Source organism: Arvicanthis niloticus, chromosome 14 (assembly GCF_011762505.2).
Source record: "Arvicanthis niloticus isolate mArvNil1 chromosome 14, mArvNil1.pat.X, whole genome shotgun sequence".
NCBI classification, from domain to species: domain Eukaryota; kingdom Metazoa; phylum Chordata; class Mammalia; order Rodentia; family Muridae; genus Arvicanthis; species Arvicanthis niloticus.
Genome location: NC_047671.1, coordinates 31,746,883 through 31,767,772, shown reverse-complemented (window position 1 = coordinate 31,767,772; position 20,890 = coordinate 31,746,883). Strand labels below are relative to the sequence as shown.

At 40.2% G+C, this 20,890-nt stretch overlaps 1 protein-coding gene and 1 long non-coding RNA gene across 3 annotated transcripts in view; one reads left to right on the top strand and one right to left on the bottom strand.

Annotated features, from left to right (window-relative positions):
- Positions 1-646: 646 nt before the first annotated feature.
- Positions 647-20,067, bottom strand: C14H5orf63 (chromosome 14 C5orf63 homolog). Of its 2 annotated transcripts, none has more exons than XM_076912629.1 (5): positions 19,974-20,067; positions 18,000-18,101; positions 6,058-6,175; positions 2,193-2,249; positions 647-1,576 (listed from the first exon to the last, which is right to left on the bottom strand). In XM_076912629.1, the coding sequence occupies exons 3-5, from the start codon at positions 6,166-6,168 to the stop codon at positions 1,409-1,411; spliced, it is 336 nt and encodes a 111-aa protein (XP_076768744.1). In that variant the 5' UTR covers positions 6,169-6,175; positions 18,000-18,101; positions 19,974-20,067; the 3' UTR covers positions 647-1,408. The 2 variants fall into 2 exon arrangements, with proteins under 2 accessions (XP_076768744.1, XP_034373545.1); XM_034517654.2 differs by having other exon boundaries at positions 733-1,588.
- The window catches only part of LOC143434304 (uncharacterized), a 15,719-nt gene continuing 14,871 nt past the window's right edge, over positions 20,043-20,890 (top strand). The window contains exon 1 of the long non-coding RNA XR_013103707.1: positions 20,043-20,286. This is a non-coding gene — a long non-coding RNA (uncharacterized LOC143434304). The remainder of the gene's footprint in view (positions 20,287-20,890) is intronic.

Here is a 20,890-nt window from a genome sequence, read left to right as displayed (position 1 = left end):
TGAAAAGTAACTGTTGAAATTTATAAGTAAAAAAATAAAAACATTAGGCCTATGTAATCAATGCTCAGAATATGAGATAGCTATAATGAGATTATATATAATAATAATATATGTAGTTAAATATATAGACCACAGGGCTCAACAAGCATATGAATGCTTTGCTTGCATACATGGATATGCACCATGTATGTACCTATTGGATCTCCTGGAGCTGGGGTTATTTTTGTGAACCAACACGAGGGCACTGGGAAATAAACCTGGGTGCTCTGTTAAAGCAATGAGTGCACTTAACCACTGAGCTCTCTCTCTAGCCACTATAGGTTTTTTTTTTTTTTTTTTTTTTTTTAAATAGTGACTTTGGAGGGCTTACTTTGTGCTGAACCCACAGTAGCTGGAGTTGCTGTATTTGAATCACTACATAAGTCCAGAGAACATTAGAAATGTCAAGATTCCGGCCTAGTGGCTGAGTGCTGGGTGACCATGGACTGAGTTCCTCAAATGCCCTGAGCTTTAAATTCTGTCTCATGTATAATGTAAGGACAATGTCTAAGGTTTGTGGGCTACATTATTCTATAATTCTAAGACTAACTCACACGGAGCACTTACAGATCGAGTGGCTCATAACATCCCAACAGTTCACAGAATGTCATAGGGAAGTGATTTAAGGGAAAAACAGAGTTTTGCTTTTAAGTGAATCCATTCTAATGTTTGCCAAATCTGACAAAATATAAATCAGAGTACAAAACCACATGTTTAATACTTTGCATAAAATGATACTTTATGCTTAGATATGTTCAGTTATGATTAAAATAAAATTTTCCAAGATACAAAAATTTGACAAAGTTACTATCTTACAATTAATTGAATTAACTTCATTAACAATAACTTACTGCAGTCCTCAACATTACAAATCAATCCCATGATGACATGTACAGCTGAGTCTGCTCTATACAGTCTGTAGGCTTAAGTCTCTTTTGTCTTTCTGAAGTGAAGCCTTTTTGGCTAGGACAATTATTCTATTCTACCCAACAAAAGTGAACGCTAATTTTAAACAGGTATTATTAAATTCCACTGAAATAGGCTGCATGCAGACGTGTTTGTTAAAACATCCCTTTCTCAACTATGCACAGTTATTAACGATTCACATTCCACTTTAATGAGTGTAGGAGCACTTACTCCACTAAAGTTAGGTTCCAGGGCTGCTTGGCAGCAGGACTGCAGAGCCTGCCCCCTGTCAGGGCCCTGTCCAGTGCATGAGAAGTGCTTCCACGGTCACAAAAGGAAAAAATAAACTCAACAAATAGACCTCTTCGTTCCTACGGCTTCCCCCGCTCTACAGTGTATTCTTAGTTCACAAGATGCCTGTAGGTAAACTTCTCATCTGGGTACTTGCACCAATCAGAAGACATCAGTTTGACTCCAGCACCTGCTGCTCAAGTTTCAGAAGCTGTTTTTCAAGCTTTGAGGTATTTACTCGATGCATCATCAGAAACTGGCCATTCAAATGGAAGACAGGGATGTCAAATTTATACCTTTCATACCAAGTAGAATTTTCTGGAAGTGTGATGTCCACCTCCTGTAAAATAAACTAAAACATGGATAGGTTAGAGCACTCCTCTTTATGGACCATGGAGCAATGCAACAACTGCAGTGATATGCCAAACCCAGACTTACAGGTTTTCTCCTGTTTGTTGTAACCCACAGTAATCCAATGGCCTAAATTTACAAAGCCCAACTGCTTTCATTACACTGTACTCTACATTCTGACTGCCATACTTTTCAGTTACACCTGCTCCACCCAGCAGCAGGGTTCTGTTCCCAATGAAATAAAATGTGTCCCAGCTGGGAAGCTGTCTAGAAATCAGGACATAAGTGTCTTGGTGTAAGAATAGCCAAGCTACTATGGTTTGCTAAAGGAAAACACATCATGAACATTACAGAATAAGATAAAAGCAGTGGGACCAAAGTTTAAAGTAAGCATGCACACCCTACCCAATAGTTAACTCTGAATCACAGCAAGAATAAGTGAGAAAAAGTCTAGCACTATTCAGGTAATGAGTTCCACAGAAATTAGTACTGAGCTGTCTAAGGAACAGAAATGAAAATCATGAAATCGTTTCCTAAAGAAAGGATCCAGGTAGACACTTTATACAGTAAACTATATCCACCCCGCCCGTATACATGAAAGTTACCCTGTCTTTGTAAGGCTGGAGTACTTCCTTAGCTTCATCACACAGTGGGCACGGGTCCTACAGGAAGAACAAAAGATGGTAAACCCAAAGGCAGGTATATGGTATAGCACCCATCTCCCCCATAACAAAGGAAAAAAACCTAAACACACATCAGATGCATGTTACACTTACTTTTAAAGAATAGTTTTCTATTAGATTAATTATACTGCTTAATTTCCAAAGCAAATTGTAACCACAGAATCTCACAAATAGCTACTATTCCATGATAGCTGGCCCTCGGCATTTGGTTGTTGATTACTGTGTATACATGGATGTGAACTGCTGGCATGTGTTTATGTGTGCATATTACACATTTCTTATTGTTTATGGACCTATATACCTAGCTAAGGGCTCTGCCTTTTCCTAAGTAAGGAGCACCTTGGTGGCCTCATACAATTGACCTAAATGGTTTAAGTCTTTTCTGACCGGAGAGTACTGAACTTCATCAGCCTGTTTTTCCTACTCAGTCCAGAGGAATAAGTCTATCACAGAACAATGAAATAGTGACTGTTCTACCCTTAAAAGGAGAGGGAAATTTCTTTCTTCAGTTCAGATCAGTGACTGCAGCGCTCCACAGTGTTTTTTCTGCTTTAGTATTACAGGTATCCACAGTTGGCTAATGTTCTACCTGAAGCATAGGCCTCTCTGCTGTTTGTACTCGTCAACTCGTCTTGTGGGAAAGGTGTGGAGAACACAGACTGGCAGTTATTGAAGGTCTCTTGGTCACTGTGCCTGAGTCTAGCCACAGGTTCTCTTCTGTGAGCTGAAGAGACTCAGCATTGCTGCTGCTTGGGTAAAAACTGCTTTGTTTCTTTTGTTTTTTTGTTTTTTGTTTTTTCAAGACAGGGTTTCTCTGTGTAGCCCTGGATGCCCTGGAACTCACTTTGTAGACCATGTAGACCAGGCTGGCCTCGAACGCAGAAATCTGCCTGCCTCTGCCTCCCAAGTGCTGGGATTAAAGGCATGTGCCACCACCGCCTGGCTTTAAAAACTGCTTTTTAATTCATTAGAAAGAGATAAGCTATTACGTAAAAGACAGGCCTTTTCTTCAGCTTAACTCAGAGCATGTTTTGAAATAAGGAATTGGATATTTCTAGATCTTTTTGGCCAGATTCAGCTCATAAACTGCTATTAGCATTAACAATAAACAGACTGTGGCTAGTTTGTTACTGCAGGGCAATCATGCTAAAATTTTCTGAGAGTTTCAAAAGGTCAACATAAGAGCTTAAAAGAAAAAACCAAACAAGACTGTACTAAGTGAAGATGTACCAAATGCCCTTCTTTATAGTTTGCTTTTATAGTAGAGGATTGAGAAGAGTGTTTTGATCTTAAAAATCAGGCTTGTGGAAGTTTGTACAAATTAATAATGCAAATATGTCAGTGTGTATCTCTGAAGAGGCCCATCACACTTTGGAAAGGATAAGTAAGGCCACCGTGAGGATGGCCTTTCTGAGGATTCTCCATGGCACTTACTATTCATTTTGTTCTTCAACTGTGCACTAACACACATCCTTCCTTTCTTGTAGCAAGAATGCTACAGTTTCATTCCATAGGAACTACTCTTGACATGTGGCTAATTCCATCTCTAAGAAGGAGGCTGGAGCATTCGACACAGTTGCAAACCATCAAAGCATCCTATCTCTTTTGCCTATTATTGGCGCAGGGGTGGGCCAATCAAGAAGAGCCAATGTGAAGATGAATTTAATCCAGAAGATAAAAAGCTGAAGCTACTAATAACCCCATTTCCTGAATCAAGCACTCTCTGAAACCAGAAAAGGAAACTATCCAAAAAACCTCTTGTTTTAAACTCAATCTGGAAAGTGCACTCGACTACTTGTCATAGAAAAAGGACTAATTCTTGACATTTCTACTTTTTTACTGGATGCCTGTTACTTATATCTTACTATGTACTTTACAGGGTTCAATATACATATTAAGAATGAATGGGAGATTGAGTTTTTGTTTTCTTGCTTGATTATTTTTTTGGAAATGCTCTTTGCTATTTCACCTGTTCTTGAACCAAAAAGTGGATGGCAATCACAGGCCACATACAGCTAACTTCATGGGGCTATTGTCTCAGATAATGGGATATTTTTGATTCTATAATTTCTAACAGTACAATATATATTGATGATATAAAAAGCAATTTAGATGAAATATTCTTAACAAGAAGTTCATTTTTTAAAAAATTAACTTCTTAAGAAATTAGTTTAACTGCACTTGGGAGAGGGCTTCCAATAAGGTCTTGCTATGTACTAGACTGGTATTGAACATGCTACAATCCTCCTGCCTCACTCTGACTCCCAAGTGCTGGAGGACACAGGTGTGGACCATCACAACTGGCAGACTTTGTTATCAGCTGGCAGGATTTAAATTATGAAATGATTAAAATCTGAAAAATTATCAAAAAAGACCTTTTGCTTGAATTGCTGTGTTTAAAAAAGTAAGTCCTGATGTCTTCACATTTCTTTTTTATTATAAATTTCACAAAGAGATGTCAATTAGCAAAACTAGACATTACTGATGCATTTACTCCAAATGTATAAGGTGAAAAGCTTTTAAACATTTTAAACCAAGGCTGGGAAGAGATAGCTTAGTGGTTAAAGCACTTGCAGTGCAAGCTTGGGGACTAGGGTTCAGATCCTTAGAGCCTTTGTAAATGCTTGGTGGCCATGGCAGCTTTCGAGAAGTCCAGTGCTTGTAAGGTAGTCAATTGAGAGACCCTGTTTCAACGAATAAGGTGGAGAATGACTGAAGGAAGACTCCTGGTAACAACCTCAGGCCTCCATACATACCTGTACACACACACATGCACACGAGAATACACACACACACACACACACACACACACACACCACACAATTAAACTACCCCTGTAGTTTTACAGTTGTGTCAGGGATAAGAAAACAAATACACTCAGTCTTCATTATTCATTCTCATTTGTGAATCTGCCTATGTAATAAAGTTTGCAACCTGCCAAACAATACTGGAAGCATTTTTACAGTCAAACATGAACATGCTTATGCACAAAGCTATAAAAAGTTTGAGTTGCCAGTTGACCTTACATTTCTAAAGTAAGGTCCAATGAGGAAATGCTTTGCCCCTTGTTTTAGCTCCTATTTTGTAAACATAAGTTAGTATTCTCATAAATACTCCAATGGGTGCTGTTGTATTGGTAGTGGCACTTTTTTTTTTCTGCTGTGTTTTTTGTTGGTGACTTAAAAAAATAATACCTTAAGCATGGTGCCAAAAGAAACCTGTGATATGCCTCATGGAGAGAACTCAACTGTCAGACAAGCTTCATTTAGGCATGAGTTGTGGTGCTGTTGGCCATGAGCAAAAGGTTAATGACTAAACAGTACGGATTGAATGAAACATCTTGAAACAGAATCTCACATAAACTAAAGTTATGCATTTAGTTGGTTCACAAAAATACTGCGCCCAGGGGCTCATGGGAACCCAATCTAGTATTTTCCTAGGTTTAATATTTTCTCATTTAATATTTATGGTATGTTTTAGGATACAATTACCACAAATAACAAGAACTGACTTATTTCTAAATAGCACAATTTTAATCATCCTAACTATAATCTATAGTTCTTTTTTAAATGTAGGGGTAAAATGACCATTATGTGTATTAGGATACCCTCAGTAACTGAGAAACAATGAAGTGTCTCAGGAAGAAAAACTAAAGACCAGGTCTGAGGAAGTCTTCCCACTGCTTTTCTTTACAGATTTGACCCCTTCTCAGGGATATGCATAACCTTTTTACCCAACAATGATAATACTTTATTTTTAAGTTGTAGTTTGTTTTTCCATTCAGTACCTTTGTGAATAAGGTCAGCACAGGCAGAGCTGTGTTAGAAGCAGAGAGATTTCTCAAGAGTCGAAAGGAGGATTTGACAATGTGCAGGCTATTTCCTTGAAACCAGAGCATTTTAATTCTGCCAAAAGAAAAATAAGCCAATAAAGTTAATGCACCATTGACTCTGCTCTTTAGAATACAAGCAGTAACTTGCAAGCTTATGATTGAATCTGAAAGTTCAGAATTGCATCTTGGAGTCCAGGAGTGTCAGAGAGGCCCAGATGTTTGGCAAGTGTCCATAATAAATTCACTGTAATCCAGGCAATACAGAATTTAGAATTAAAAAAAAACATAACAAACAACAATAAAAAAAACCAAACCCTATTAGTTTTGTACCTAATCACTTGGTTTCTAGAAGCTACTTTCATGAGTTTGTTAATTTGAATATGAAATTTACTTTCAGCTGCAGATGTTGTTAGCATCCTGATAACTCCTTATAAGTGGAGGTGTCTTGAGATGGCATTTAGTCCAAGGACAGTTGGTTCACTCTTACTGGCAAGCACCCAGCACCATCCGCCCCTTCCCTGGTAAAGCAGTAGTAAGTGAACAGCACACCTGAAAGAGCAAACCACCTCCAAGGAGATCTCTGTCCTACACGTCAAAGAGACAGAGAAGCACAGAGCTGCAGGAAGAGAAACTAAGAGCGAATCAATCAGTGTGAGTTAACTTGTGAGGAAAAAAGTCTGTTCAACCTCTTAAGAAGCATTTTAAAAGGAGAGTGCCATGATTTTCAAAAGCTTCAAACACAAACACACTGGTGTTTTTATTGGAGAGACTCCAGAAGGGACAGTTTAAGAGCAGCATGTCAAACACTGGGCTTTGAAGCTCCCTCTTGTTTTTTTTTTTTTTTTTTGGTTTTTCGAGACAGGGTGGTTTCTTTGTGTAGTCCTGGCTGTCCTGGAACTCAACTCTGTGGACCAGGCTGGCCTCGAACTCAGAAATCCGCCTGCCTCTTTTGAAGCTCCCTCATTCTGCTACTTTGCTTGACTAAGATACCCTACGATTCCTAGTTATTCCACTGAGCCTTCAGCTTTGTAGCTAAATCTATAAATGTTACAATTTGACTTCTAAAACACACATGTATAGTTACCTGTCCCACTTACCACTATTTCCAAGATGAACTTTCCTGAGATCATACTTCTAAATTTCCCTTTTCCTCCCCAACTGTATTTGTCAGAGTCTCCTTCCTTCTGTCGACAAGCGGCAGCTGTGAACGCTCTCTGTCTAGTCCCTGAACACCCAGAGCCCTTTCCCACCAGCAGCCCTGCACTTGCTCTCTTCCTCCATTGGGAGCTTACATAGTTTCTCCTTATTTTGCCCAAGGACTCAAATCCCCTCCTTGAAGAGTCTACTGACCCCTTACCAATGCTCGCCAGCCTGTAATTCCCCATCCTCACAAATGCATATTATACTTGTTTCCATTTTAGGATGTCCCTTACTACTTACAATTTATGTCCCTTCTACTACAGTAGAGCTCTCTAAGAACAGGCATCGTTCACACCAGTATTCCTCAGCACACACAGTCAATGTGCACACAACAGGTACTTAAACATTTGCTTGAGGGCTGAAATACTAGAGTGATCCTTTCCCTCCTGCTGTAATCTGTCCTCTGCTCAATTACTCAGTGTGGACAGCAGTCATTCTTTAGGCCTCCCTCCAAACTAAAGGTTACTCCTCTTCAGGGTGCCTATTGACTCTGGACTGAAGCGCTGCAGTTGGTACTGCCACCACTTCAAATCTCCTGTGCCCTACTTCACAGAGCAGAGGATGACTTTATTACTCTTCCCTGGCTACTGGGCCTCTAAGTGTAAATTAGCCTTCAACTTATTTCACACCAAGCGATAGGACTTTAGAAAAAACTACCAATCCATATCAAGCTACAATAAAGACCACAGGACAAAAAGCTCAGCCACTGATCCGTGAAAGCAATGCTCTTTCCTTTACTCATAAGCCTCTACCGACTTCCCTGCTAACTAACTGACCCGCAGGAATCTGCTATTTAGAATTGCTTTGGAAAGTGAATTAAGCAATGCCACAATAGTCTGTGAGACTCTCAACTAAGTGTTAAGTCTTAGCATCCACATTTTCTGTGAATTCAACAGCATCAACAACTCCAGAAGGTGAATGTAATCGAAGCTGCAGCTTTGACTACTCAGGGCAGAAATGAAGGGGGAAACTGAATGTTAAAGGTGGGTGTTTATCTATCTGCCCCACATTTCTAAGCATAGGCAATGGGTAGACAGACATTTCCAAATCACTGGATTTGGAAGGACTCTATGGTACCAGCGGCACTCTCTTGTAAAATAAGGTGTTATTAAAGAAATTGTACTATATATGGAGAAGATGTAAATGAAAAAAAAAATAGCTTTCTAAATGGTAGAGATATAGTCCTTGGAAATGAGAAGGATGGGGCCTTCTGTGGCAGTGTACCAAGACTATAACCAGGATTGTGAACTGCAGCTACTTGTTTTTGGTGGAGGGAAAGAAGATTTATTGATGTTTGGCTGGAAAAGAAAGGAAAACTTATTACTAGCTGACTTGAGACTGAGGTGTTAAGGCTTTAAAAAAAATTCACATCCACAATGGAAAACAGCTTCAGTATTTCCAACATGACAAAACACAGCATGTGGTCTTGGCTGCAGCCAAGACAAATAAAGCCTGTCATAGTAAACAGAGCTGCCATGCATTCCAGATTGGGTGGAATATTTGTTCAATAACCAGAGAGCTAGGCAGGGTCTTCAGTGATGTTGCAGCCACTCAGCTTACAACTACTGCTGTTCTCTCCTCTCCACTGCTACTTTCTCATGCAATTTTAATTACTTAAACCTGGCATGTTTATTTCCTGTGCAAGGCATCAATGCTATGTAGTTTTACAACTTGCATATTTTTAATGGCCTATGGTATATGCATTTTTACTATATTGTTCAATTAACTTATTTCTTTCATAGTAGTATATTATAAATTTATATTAGAGTCTGATATAAAGAAAAAGCTCTTTATTCTTTACCTAGACAGATATTAAAGCTAAAATTTCTTAATTCTTGAAGTTCACTTATGGCTGTAAAAATTAAATGAAAAAATGATATATTCCAATGGGAACACTTTTAAGCTCTTCTGAGATCATTTTACTAACTCTGTAAACCCCAACACCATTGCTGTCAAAGTCACATTCACCAAATTATGCCTTCTTGGAGTAAAATCTTTATGTGGGCTACTCTATCACTGTGACATTTTCATTAGTTCGATTATTTTTGAACCGTATCTTAGTACTATAAAAAAAAATCCTGAAAAGTGGTCTGTGCCTATTAGCTCTCAATTGTGAGTTGGTAACATTTCCTCCCAGTTCTCTGTACTGGAACTGAACTCAGGGACTCACAAATGTTGAGCAAAAGCTTTAAGAAGTTCACTAAATAGTCCAGGCTGTCCTTGAACTCACTCTGTAGTCCAGGTTGGCCTTGAACCTGCACTCACCTTCTGAGCAGCTGAGATTAAAAACTTGTATGACTAGGCCTTACTTATAGCATTGTTTTAAAATTAAGTCACTTTAGTCATGAAGTAAGTTTTCCTATTATACAGAAATACACAGTTTTATCCTTTGTATTTTGTTATATGTCTCTGTGACAAGAATACAAAGAACTGCAGTCATAATATCAAAGAAGCACAATTGGGTCACCTTTGTCACAGACTGGAAGAAAGTAGGAAAAGCATAAAACTGGATTTAGAATGTGCTTAAAGAAAATTCTGATGCCTAACAATAAAGACGGTGACTCCTGCTGTTTCAAGTCCAGTGCTACTCAGAGGCTCAGATCCCCTAAAAGAGAAGGGAAACTGGCCTTCCAACACACTGAGGCAGACTTCATTGGTCTTTATGGCAGAATCAAATACAACATGGGGGGAGGACTGATTGGAACAATTCAGCCTTCCTTGAAGCAGGATAGAGAAGATAACTTAACTTTATAGCATTTCCCCGAGAAGCACTGAAGGGCACACCATGAAAGCAACTGATTATAGTACAGGAAGATGCTATGGTTGTTTGAGCCTTTACTAAGGATTATTCATTTCAGCATGACGAGCTGCCCAGGCTATGGCTGCCCATCACTTATGTAGGGCTCCTGGATCTTTCAAACACTGTATGCATCTGATTAGGAGGGAAACAACATTGTTCTCGCTTGAGTAGAGAAACTGACCTTCACTGACCAGAATTTTATTCATACAAAGAGTCCTCTGGCACAGCAAAGCTCTAAGCTCACATAATCATTCATCAGCAAGCTGCAGTGTTAGTTCATGTGCAAAATCAAAAAGTCTACATAAGCCCAGGTACCGCCTTGGTTATTAACAGATAACGTTGGAGCTTCTGCACAAGACTATAATGTAAATTTAATGCTGAGCTGACATTAACCAAATACTATTATCATAGCTCTTGCTGAACCTATGTTCTATAAAGAGAGCTAGCTTAAGGCTTCTGTTTAGTCATTTGTGCCATGTGAGAAGTTAAATGCTCCACTTCATACGCATTACCATCTAGGTAGAGCACTTCTATTTTTGTCCAAATGAAAAGAAACATGCACCCTTCTTTTGGGAACAAACCCTGTATTTTAGAATGCTGAAAGTTATGTCATCAGCTAAGGTTGCTGAGGTGATGACTTGGGTCACTGGTTTCTACCTAACCTATGGAAATAGGGACAAATGATGCCCCCAGCACTCATCTTTGAGTTTGCAACCAGCTGTATTTGAACCTCAGTCCCTTCTGAATAAATTGGAATGTAACTTAAGATCTTGGGTACAGGAACAGGAGATCTATGACAGGGCACTTGTGCAGCTGGAAGTGATGAGGAAAGGCAGCGCTGTAAGGACAGGGACAAAACACAAACTTCCCAGTAAACAGATACTCTGAGGTATCAATTCCAAGGGGTGCAGGAGGCAAGGCCTCAATTTACTAACGTGGGTGGAATCTCGGGCACTGTCCCAGGGCTTCAGACCCATAGTTATGGTACCTGGCCTGGGCAACTAAGAAGGTGGTATCAAATCAGACAGGATGTTATAGCAAGGATCCTGATATCTACTTGTGGGCTACTGTATATAACACATTGCCCAGCTTCACTCTGACTATGCGGTTTCCCATGAGTTTGGGGAATTCATCTTTGACACGGTTGTGCTTGTGCCACATGAACAACACATATTCACTCAAGGCTTCCCTGGCTCCCCTCAGATCATGGGATGGAGATTGGATATCTCTGTTTCAAGTCCCTTGGTGCCATATTCAACTGCATTTACACAATATCAGTCTGCAAGAATGTTTTGAAAATGTTCTTTGGCTGTTTGAAGTTCAGGACTTGTCAATACAGTTAAGATCACAATTTTATTAAAGTAATAATTTACATACCTAACATTTAATACATGAACATCCCTTCTAATTCTCAGTAAAATTAGGCCATTACATTTTCCTTCATTTAACCTGGTGATTAGCTTATTTCTCTCCAAATAAAGCTTACATCAACCTCATACACTATGTACTAGCAATGAGAATTCTAGATGGACTCACTGACAAGCAGATGTTAGCCCAAAAGCTTGAAATAGCCTAGATTCAACTAACTGACCACATGAAGCTCATGAAGAAGGAAGACCAAGTGTGGATGCCTCAGTCCTTCTTGGAAGGAGTGACAGAATGCTCAAGAGAGCAAATAAGGTGACAAAGTATGGGACAGTAAGTCAAGGAGGGGCCATCAGGAGACCACTCTACCTTGATATCTGTCCCATGTGCAGTCACCAAAGATAGACACTGATATGAATGTCAGGAAGTGCATGCTGACAGGAGCCTGATGCAGCTGTCTCCTCGAAGGTCTGCCAGAGTCTGACATATCCAGAGGCGGATGCTTGCAGCTACCCATTGATCTGATCAAGGGTACCCAATGAAGAAGTTAGAGGACTGAAGGAGCTGAAAGGGTTGGTGGCCCCAAGAGGAGAGCAACAGTGTCAGCCAACCAGAGCTCCCCAGGGTCTAAACCACCAGCCTGGGAGCACAAAGGGAGGCACCCATGACTTCAGCTGTATACTTAGGGGAGGATGGCCTTGTCTGGCAAGGGTGGGAGAGGAGATCTCTGGTCCCATGAAGGCTGAACACCGAGCGGGGAGGAATTCGAGGGTGGGGAGGGGGGAGTGGGGGTAGGTGGGGACACACCCTTGTGGAGGCAGGAGGGGGGGCAGGATGGGGGTTCCTGGGTGGTGGAGGGAATGGGGTGAGGGGATAAAATCTGAAATGTATTTTTAAATAAATAAATAAATAAATAAAAAAATAAATAAAAAGAATTCTAGATAGAGTTAATGAATTCAGAAGGGTGATTCCCTTTTTTCAAATGTTATCCCTTTTCCTAGTTTCCCCTCTGCAAGCCCCTATCCCCTCCCACTCACCCACCCACTCTCATCTCACTGCTCTGGCATTCCCCACTGGGAATGTTCACAGGAACAAGGCAGAAGGGTGATTCTTAATTGAGATGAAAGTTATATCATACTTTTAGCAAACTAATGACAATTTACTTAGTTCCATAGTGATGAGGAAATAAATAGCTGAAGGGAACTAAGAGACGATCCTCATTGATGAAGAACTAAAAATATGGTCAGAATATTAACATGCACAGACCGGTAAACAAGGGAGACAGGAGGTATAAGAACAGGGGCATACAAAATGCTTCAAGAGCAAGGAAAAGATGAGTACCATAGTCTAAGGTTGGGGACAATGTCACAGAAGGATTTTAAGTCACTTAGGGTTTTATGGACATATAAACAAAATAGGACAAACTCCAAATTTCTGGTTGGAGACTTGATACAAATTTTGGGGAAAATGTGACTTGAGCAAAGAGATAAAGAATAGTGGAAATAAACTGGGAAGTCCCGGGATGCGACCGCAGAGAAATTGTAACAGTTGTCAAGCCATGTGTGATTTGTCAGGTACATCTTTGAAACTACTGATGGGTTTGAACAACATTTTATTTCCAATATTTTGGAAGAGTAACTTGTTAGTAGTTAGAGAATCATTGAGACTCAGTGGGCAGTGACATATATAGGTTTGGTACTCATGTGAAGAGCCAGAGCTAATGGTAAACATTAGTTTTTGTTGGTATAAAGATTGTATCTGCAGCTATGAAACTAGAGATGATTTCCATAGGACAGAAAAGGAGGGCTCAATGTAGAGCTTTGTGGAAACCCAACTTGTAGTGATTGGGTGGAGAGAAGCCAGCACAAGCTGTACAACCACTGAGGAGGTAAGAGGAAAGCCAGAGAGGATGTCTCCATGGAGGTCACTGGGGAAGGCGTTTCCAGAATGAGGGCACAGGCCATTGCCCAGCAGTGGGAATGGGACAGTGAAACGCCACACACGAACCAGAAGATCTGTATCTGATTTGGCTCCAAAGGCATTAATCCTTTAACCAATGTGCTACTAAACCACAAGCATGACTAGTTCCTGCCCTATTTAACAAGTTGAATGATATTTTGGGTATGCACAGAGATAGCTGGTGGGAGGAAAAGAGTGGAGACAAAAGTTGACTATCTTAAAGTGACTACTTAGAGGGGAAAACATATTTAAAAAGTTGTACAAGTCAAAACAATATAGAATCAAAGCTTAATTATGAATTAATTCTAAGAGGTATTTTTATAAATAATGACAATGATTTCTGAAGCTTTGTTTTTATTGGCCCCAGTGGAAGACTTAACATCCTTAGCAACAGGTGTTTCAGAAGTAAGAAACTGCAGAACTGAAAAATACTTCTGATACAGCTCAACATTTCAGACTGTGAACACTACTTAAACTGGACAGCACTGTGTCTATGTAAGACTGAAGAGCAAACACTCTGGCATGAGGTCATGGCTTAATTCACTCAGAAACTTTCAGAAAATTACAAACCAGAACACCGAATCTGAGCTTTTAAAAAATAATTTTTCCATTGACAGTTTTTAAACAAAGGACAATCCCCTTCCAGTGGCCCTTCCTCTGCACTTGTCATTATTTTTATGAGTAGAAAAAGTAGTCATTACTATAATACTAATGATTTCCTCAAGCAGTGTATATCAGAACGAAGCTCCCTAAGGAAAGGGTCGAGTTGACATTATTGATCAGCTTTAAAGATAAAACTTGTCCCAAGTAGTTCTGAATAAATTTGCTGGAGAGATCAAAATACTTTTAAATAAGCACAATTCACACTCAAACTTATCAATCAGAGGAATTAAGCCTAAGTAGCATAATTGCCACTTACAGCTATGAGTCCAGCTTCATGTAGAGTTTACATAGGAATTCTGTGTTTGAATTCTCTGGATTCATTTTTTAAAATTTTAATATTGATTGATTGATTGATTGATTGACTGGTGAGGATTTCACAAATATGGATCCCAAAGAGAAACTCAGCTGCCACTAACATGTTCTAAGGTACAGGAAAACTCATCTCTCTTAGCCTTGGTTTGCCAACTGTGAAATGGAAATTCTATGACTTGTCCTGACCTCTCATTTCCAGAGACTCAAGAGAAGCATGTTCACAGGTTTTAGGTCTCAAATGTCCTTGAGACCCAAGAAAGAGCAATTCCATACTGAAGAAATAACACAGGAATGGCCCATGCTTGCACAAGGCCTTGAGCAAATTTTTATCTTTGGAAGCTGAAGATATGCAGCTCTTTGGAGAAGACCAGAATTCCCTTTGAGATCCATACACAAGTGTAACTAGACTTACTTAAGGTCAATTGTTTTCTCTCTCTCTTTACTCATAATCAGGAAGCAGTGGCTTCTGAAACCACTACGCTGGCAAGTGGGGAGCTGACATTAAAGTGGTAAGGCATTCATCTGGAAACTGTGTAATCACAGGAGTTGGACATACTATCAGACATACTTAAAATGTTATTTTAAATGGCATATCCTATTCATCTCAGCATTTCTTCCCCTCGTGCAGAAGCACCGCTGCCTTGGCCTTCGGTAAGTTGACACGAAAAGAATCTTCAGCGCAGACAAATATATTAGAACCTTTAGAACTTAGCAGACTCCTTCCAGAACATTCCTTACAGATCATTGCTTCAGAGGAGTCTACTTCAGAATGAGATTGGTGCATGTGACAATGTCAAGAAAAGGTTTACAGAAAACATCCAGCTAAGAAAAATAAAAGAATGCTAATCAAGAAAAGTCATGCACTCCACAGTATATGCCTCATAGCATCTAGAAGTAGTCCAGAGGGAAATCTGGAGCAATTATCTCAATGGGGTCGCACATGCTGCCTTCCTCCTTTTATCCTCCATCCCAAAGATACTGACTCAGCAACTGGCCTAGAGCCAGAGCAGTACAGTCCAAATTCAGAGTGTGCAACAATGTTCAGTTCAGTTATGACATAATGGCTGCAAACCCATTCCTGAAAGCAAGAAAACCTAAATAATGTGGTTAGCTTAAATTAGACATGAAGATTTAACGCAGTTTAAAAACCAATTTGAAAATTCCATCCTCCCATAAAGATAACATTAAGACTGAGGGCAAAACCATCCAGCTCAAGGAATGTGAACAAAGTGCATAAGGATTATGTAGACTCCTTTTGACATTTATCCTTCTTATCCAACATGACCTTGTTTCTCTGATACTTAGTACTAAATCAGAAAGAAGACAATTTCATTAAAACATTTTAGTCACATTATGCTAAGATAGTAATACTAGTCTCATTGCTAAAAACAAGTTTGCAATTCAAAATGTCTTCCATTTGTCACTAATATTCTATTCATTTCCAATTTATCTGACCACACAAGACCTGCAAGGTATTTTGTTGCAAATCCAATAATTCATTAGTTTTTCACTCTCACTAAGTCATAAGCCTGTACAACACAGAGTCTAATTTGAATATTGAGTACTATCCACTATAGGCCTTGGAAACTCTGAGGTGTGGAAGATACTACAATCTCCTGAGCTTTATTTTGTTCTTTCACAGTTATATCTGGAGAAATATTTTGATACACTGAAACTGAAAAGTGACTTTTGATAAGGAAACCATGTTTAATTCCTTTGTACAATATATTTTTATTTATTCCTATTTTTTCCTTGAACAAGGACATATGCTTATATGTTTTGTTTTAAGGCTATTTTAAGGTTCATAAGAAAAAAGGAGTAAGTTTCAGACAGAAAACTCTCATAGGATAAAAAAAGGGTTCTAATCTTGAAGTCTAACAAGATGCCCATTAGTTTCTATTTGAACATGAAGACCTCTTTTTCCATGTGGATATTTCAGATGGCCTCAGCTGACTTTCTACAAAGTAATGTAATACTTTCTTTCTCTTAGCTTAGCAAAAACATATATATTAAGAAGAATAAAATCAAATAGCTCAATGTCATGTCCTTCCTTCTTGACTGAACTAAAATCCGTTTTCCTACTATTTCATTATTAATATGAGAAAGTACTGGAACAATAAGAGGAAGTTTATGTTTATAGCTGTAATATTCTGGTTTTAGATGCAATCAAGTTCACAGACTGCAGCAGTATGTAGCCCTCCACTGTATATATATGTGTGTGTATGTGTGTGTATAATGGAATTTATTTTTTATTTATATAAAATGTTTATATTATTAAAGTTCTGAACTTTGAACTCCACTGGGATGTTGTTAGTAAAAGAAAGGAAATTAGAAAACAAAAACAAACAGACAAAAAACGAACTGAATTTTCTTCACTGTCATTTGGGCAATTTAGTTTGGAATAGTAACGTGACAGGTCCTTGAGACAGGATTTTGAGATAGGATCAAACCAAGAGGCTAGTGGCCTGGGTAAGTTAGTAATTTGGCATACCGTCATAGCTTATTCTCCAAATATGTGCTGAAGAGATACTTGGATGAAGGGTTGGGTACAGTAAGTCTGGAAGGAGTGTAGATATAGCTGGTGGGCCTATCAGCCTGTGTATCCAACTCAGCAAATGCTCTGCAGTTTCCCAGGTGGATCTGCTCAGGTGTCAGCTTGGCAACAATCTGTGGGTTTTCAACCATACCCTTCCCAGGTTCAAGCTGTTAATGAACACATTACTTCTAATTGTACTTAGTCACTCCCTGGAAGGTGATTCTTGTTTTTCTTCTTTTCTCTCTACTGCTTCCCCAGATGTTTTCATGTTCTCTACAGGTGTAGACTTCCCCTCGAGGGACACTGCCTTTTCATGTTCATGGCATGAACTGAGTGTGTGTAGTGAGTCAGGTACTAGAAACATAAAAGTGATTATGACACTGTCCCTGCCCTTAAGGAACTTGGGGCAGAGGGAAGATTCACAACACAACTGCACAGTAAGGGAGACTAATAAAGTAAAATAGCCATTACTAGTTACTACTGATGTTATGTGTTGGATACACTGAGCAGGTTCAAGTGTTGGAAGCTCCACCCCCAATATGGCAATGGTGAGGTAACAGAACCTTTAAGAAGCAGAGCCTAGAAGACATCTGATGATGGAAAACTATGGCAAATAAGAGGAAAGGGGAGTTAATATTGCTTCTTTCTGAACATGTAGGCTCCCTTTCGAGTTTCCTAGTGTGGTGGGCCGTAGCCAGGGGGCCCTTGCCAAGGCTTTAGCATCCATGTCTTTACATTTTGCAGCCTCTAGAATCATGAGCTGAAGACTGATACTTTCTAAATACAGCAGATATTTTACATTTTGCTTACCTCTCTGGGAAGTTAGCTCTTGAATTAAAAACTAAAATAAAAAGAATATAGTCTTTGTGCTTCTTGATCCCAGTGCCTACCAGCACAGGATGGGTTTAGGGAGGTGCAATCATACATCTATGTGAAGTAGCCACAGCTTTTCATTTTATATGTTTTCCCCTGAATAGCTTTCCCCCCTAAAACTTGCTAGCTATACAAAGGGAAGAGTTATAGAAGCCCACTCAGTCCTGTTCCTTGTAGAGCCACGCATACCTGATCCAGAGGGTATCCGCCCTTCAAAACAATTGCAAACAGGAATAAAATCTCATCCGGGAACTATTCCAGCTGGATTTTGGTTTCTTCTGATGTATATCCCTTGAATAAAGCAGTACAAAAAAACTAGATTTATACTAAGGAACATAAAACCCCTACTTCACACCATATCACTCAATGTCTTACTGTGTTTGAAATCCCAACTATGGGCACTAGTAACTAAATAATATATTGGCCAGCTAGAATACATACAAGATATGAAGGCTTTAATTAAAACAAACTTATGTTTAAAGGATCTCTCCACAGTGCCTGTGGGTACAGCGTTCCTGTGAGTACAACGCAGCCAGCCAACTGGAACAGAATAGAAACACAGCTCAATACATTCTCCGAGTTAGAAAAATATTCATTCCTATTACTCACCTGTCAATAGTCTGTCTAAATAAAAAAAACTACATAGCTGCATATTCCTCCAGCAAGAGAGACAAACATTATCGATCCTTTTCTGGCAGGTAGCTTCAAGTGGACCAGAGCAAACAAAGGATATTTTGGGGCCTGTTTAAAGGAGCCCATAGATTTTAATTTCACAACTGGGCCTTTCTGGTCCCAGGCAATTCCTCAGTACAGCAGGACCCAGGATTAGGTTTCAACATCTCACATAGAACCATGATTAGTTCTGCCTTATCCCAGAGAAACAATAACTCAGCATTTCCAGGGCAGACTTGTTTCCATGCCTCTGCTGCTGCTGGTTGTTTGGTGAAACAAGGTCATTTTTACTGTGTCTTGAGGGCTGGTCCAGACTTGAGATCTGTCACCTTAAAGCACAGTGTTGGGACTAGAGGCAAGTACCACCACCATGCTGTTTCTCTTGCAGTTTATTCTCTGCTCTTTACCTACTATACACCTCATGCATATGCTTCTAAATATTGGTAGAGAGCATCCTGTGCGTTTTTATAAGCTGGTCCACAAACTAAATGAGATGGCCGTGGTGTTTACGAGCCACCTCAACTTATTCAATGTGCAACCAAGACAGCTGGAGGGAGTGACTAGTTAACCAATGTGTAGTTACAGTTGCCCATCTTTGGTTGAGAAATGTATTACTAGTATTGGGATTTAACAATCTAAATACCATCACTGTGTTTAAGGAACTGAGAATCTTTGGGTCACACTAGACCACACAGTGTTTTGGTTTTTTTTTTTTTTTTTTTAAGAGCACTAAAATAGTTTTACATAAACATCATTAGTAAGAATAAGAATAAAGACAGGCAAAAACCCATTTAAAGATAGCCTTAGAAACAACTGGCCACATACTCACATTAGTGGCAACTCAGAGGCTTTTCTATCTTTGGTCTAAAAATTGTATTAGTTGGTGTTTGTCAGGGGTGAGTGACATGGCTAAGTACTTGTTGGGAACTGTGAAGTCTGATTTATTCTTTTATTGTCCACAGGCCCAGAGGGCTGCTTCCACCCAATAAAGCAAAGATGGGGTCCAGACAGCCGGGTCCAGAGAGGGGCTCAGCACTCACAATGTTCCCTCCTGCACTTTTCAACCTTTTCACCCCAATTAAAGGTCAACATGGCTGTTCAAAACCACTTATTTAAAAAGGCAGTCAACTCAGCAGACTGTCAAGTGTGATATTGCCACTTCATAGAATTCAATTAAACCGGGGACCAGGGCATCTGTGAATCACTGGAAGAAGCATGAGTTAAGACATTTTCTGCTTTCTTCGAAAAGCTGTATTTTTTCCCTTCCGTCATTTATTCAGTTCCCAGAGCGCCATCACGGGCGCGCGTTTACAATCACCCCCGAGTGGCTCAGGGATTTATAGCTCCCGGCTTAATTAAATCCCCGCTAACTGCAATGCAAGTCTGCAGCGCGCCGCACTGCGGAGGGCTCGCGGCCGGCCTTTTCCTACGGCGGCGAGCTAACACCGGGAAACCTGGAGCGCTCCCCGTAGCGCCGACGCCCCTACCCACCTCAGCCTCAGGCCGCCGGGCTGCCACTTCCGCCCGCCGCACTTCCGCTGCGCACCGCACTTCCGGCCCGCGGGCGCCGCCCTGCCGCCTGGGCTTCTTCCTCCCAGGTCCTTCTCTCTTCCCTGGGTTGGTGTTTCCTGAGTCATAGTACATGAAGAGAAAGCCCAGCTAAAATGTATTGAAAAGAAAGCAAAGAGGAAGAGACGAAAGGAAGGGAGGAAGAGAAGAAATAGAGAAGAGGCTCTGCGTGTTTAGGAAACAGCCTGGGGGTTGGGAGGCAGCGTTTTGAAACTGGCCATTTTAACCACTCCCTGTATGTGTTCATTCATTTATTAAGGTGGTATTTGCTGACTTCCTCCTCCTTTGGTCTGGGGCTGAACTGGGTTATAGGGAACAGCATGAACAAAACTGGGAGCTGTACCTCCTCTCATTTACAACCTTACAATCTTGTAGGCAAGACAGACATGGGGGAAAAACGATCCTTTAAATAGTTTATGCATTTAAGGTTAAGCGTTTTGACGGAAAGGAATATGACTCGTGAAAAGATAGGCGGATCAGCAGATCAGCAGTTAGTTAGAGAAGGAGCTTTTGTGCTGGCGTCTGACAGACCTAGGCCCAGGGGCAGAACTCCAGGAAGAAGGAACGTTTCCTGGGCCATGCACAGCCGAGTGACTAGTATGGCTAAAACTTGAAGGGAATCAGGGAAAGGGATGAAAAGAGGCAGAAGAGTTAAGACTCGGTAGCCAGGGCAGGTTTGTGCTGGGGCTGCTGTCATATTTTCTGATTGACTATGTCCCTCTTCAGAAAGGAGAACTGAGATAACTGGTTTTGTTTTCTAAGAAGATGTCTCAGCTTTGGGAAGATAATGGTTTAGTATAGGTGGAACAATCAGGAACGACGGGGGGGGGGGGATGGGG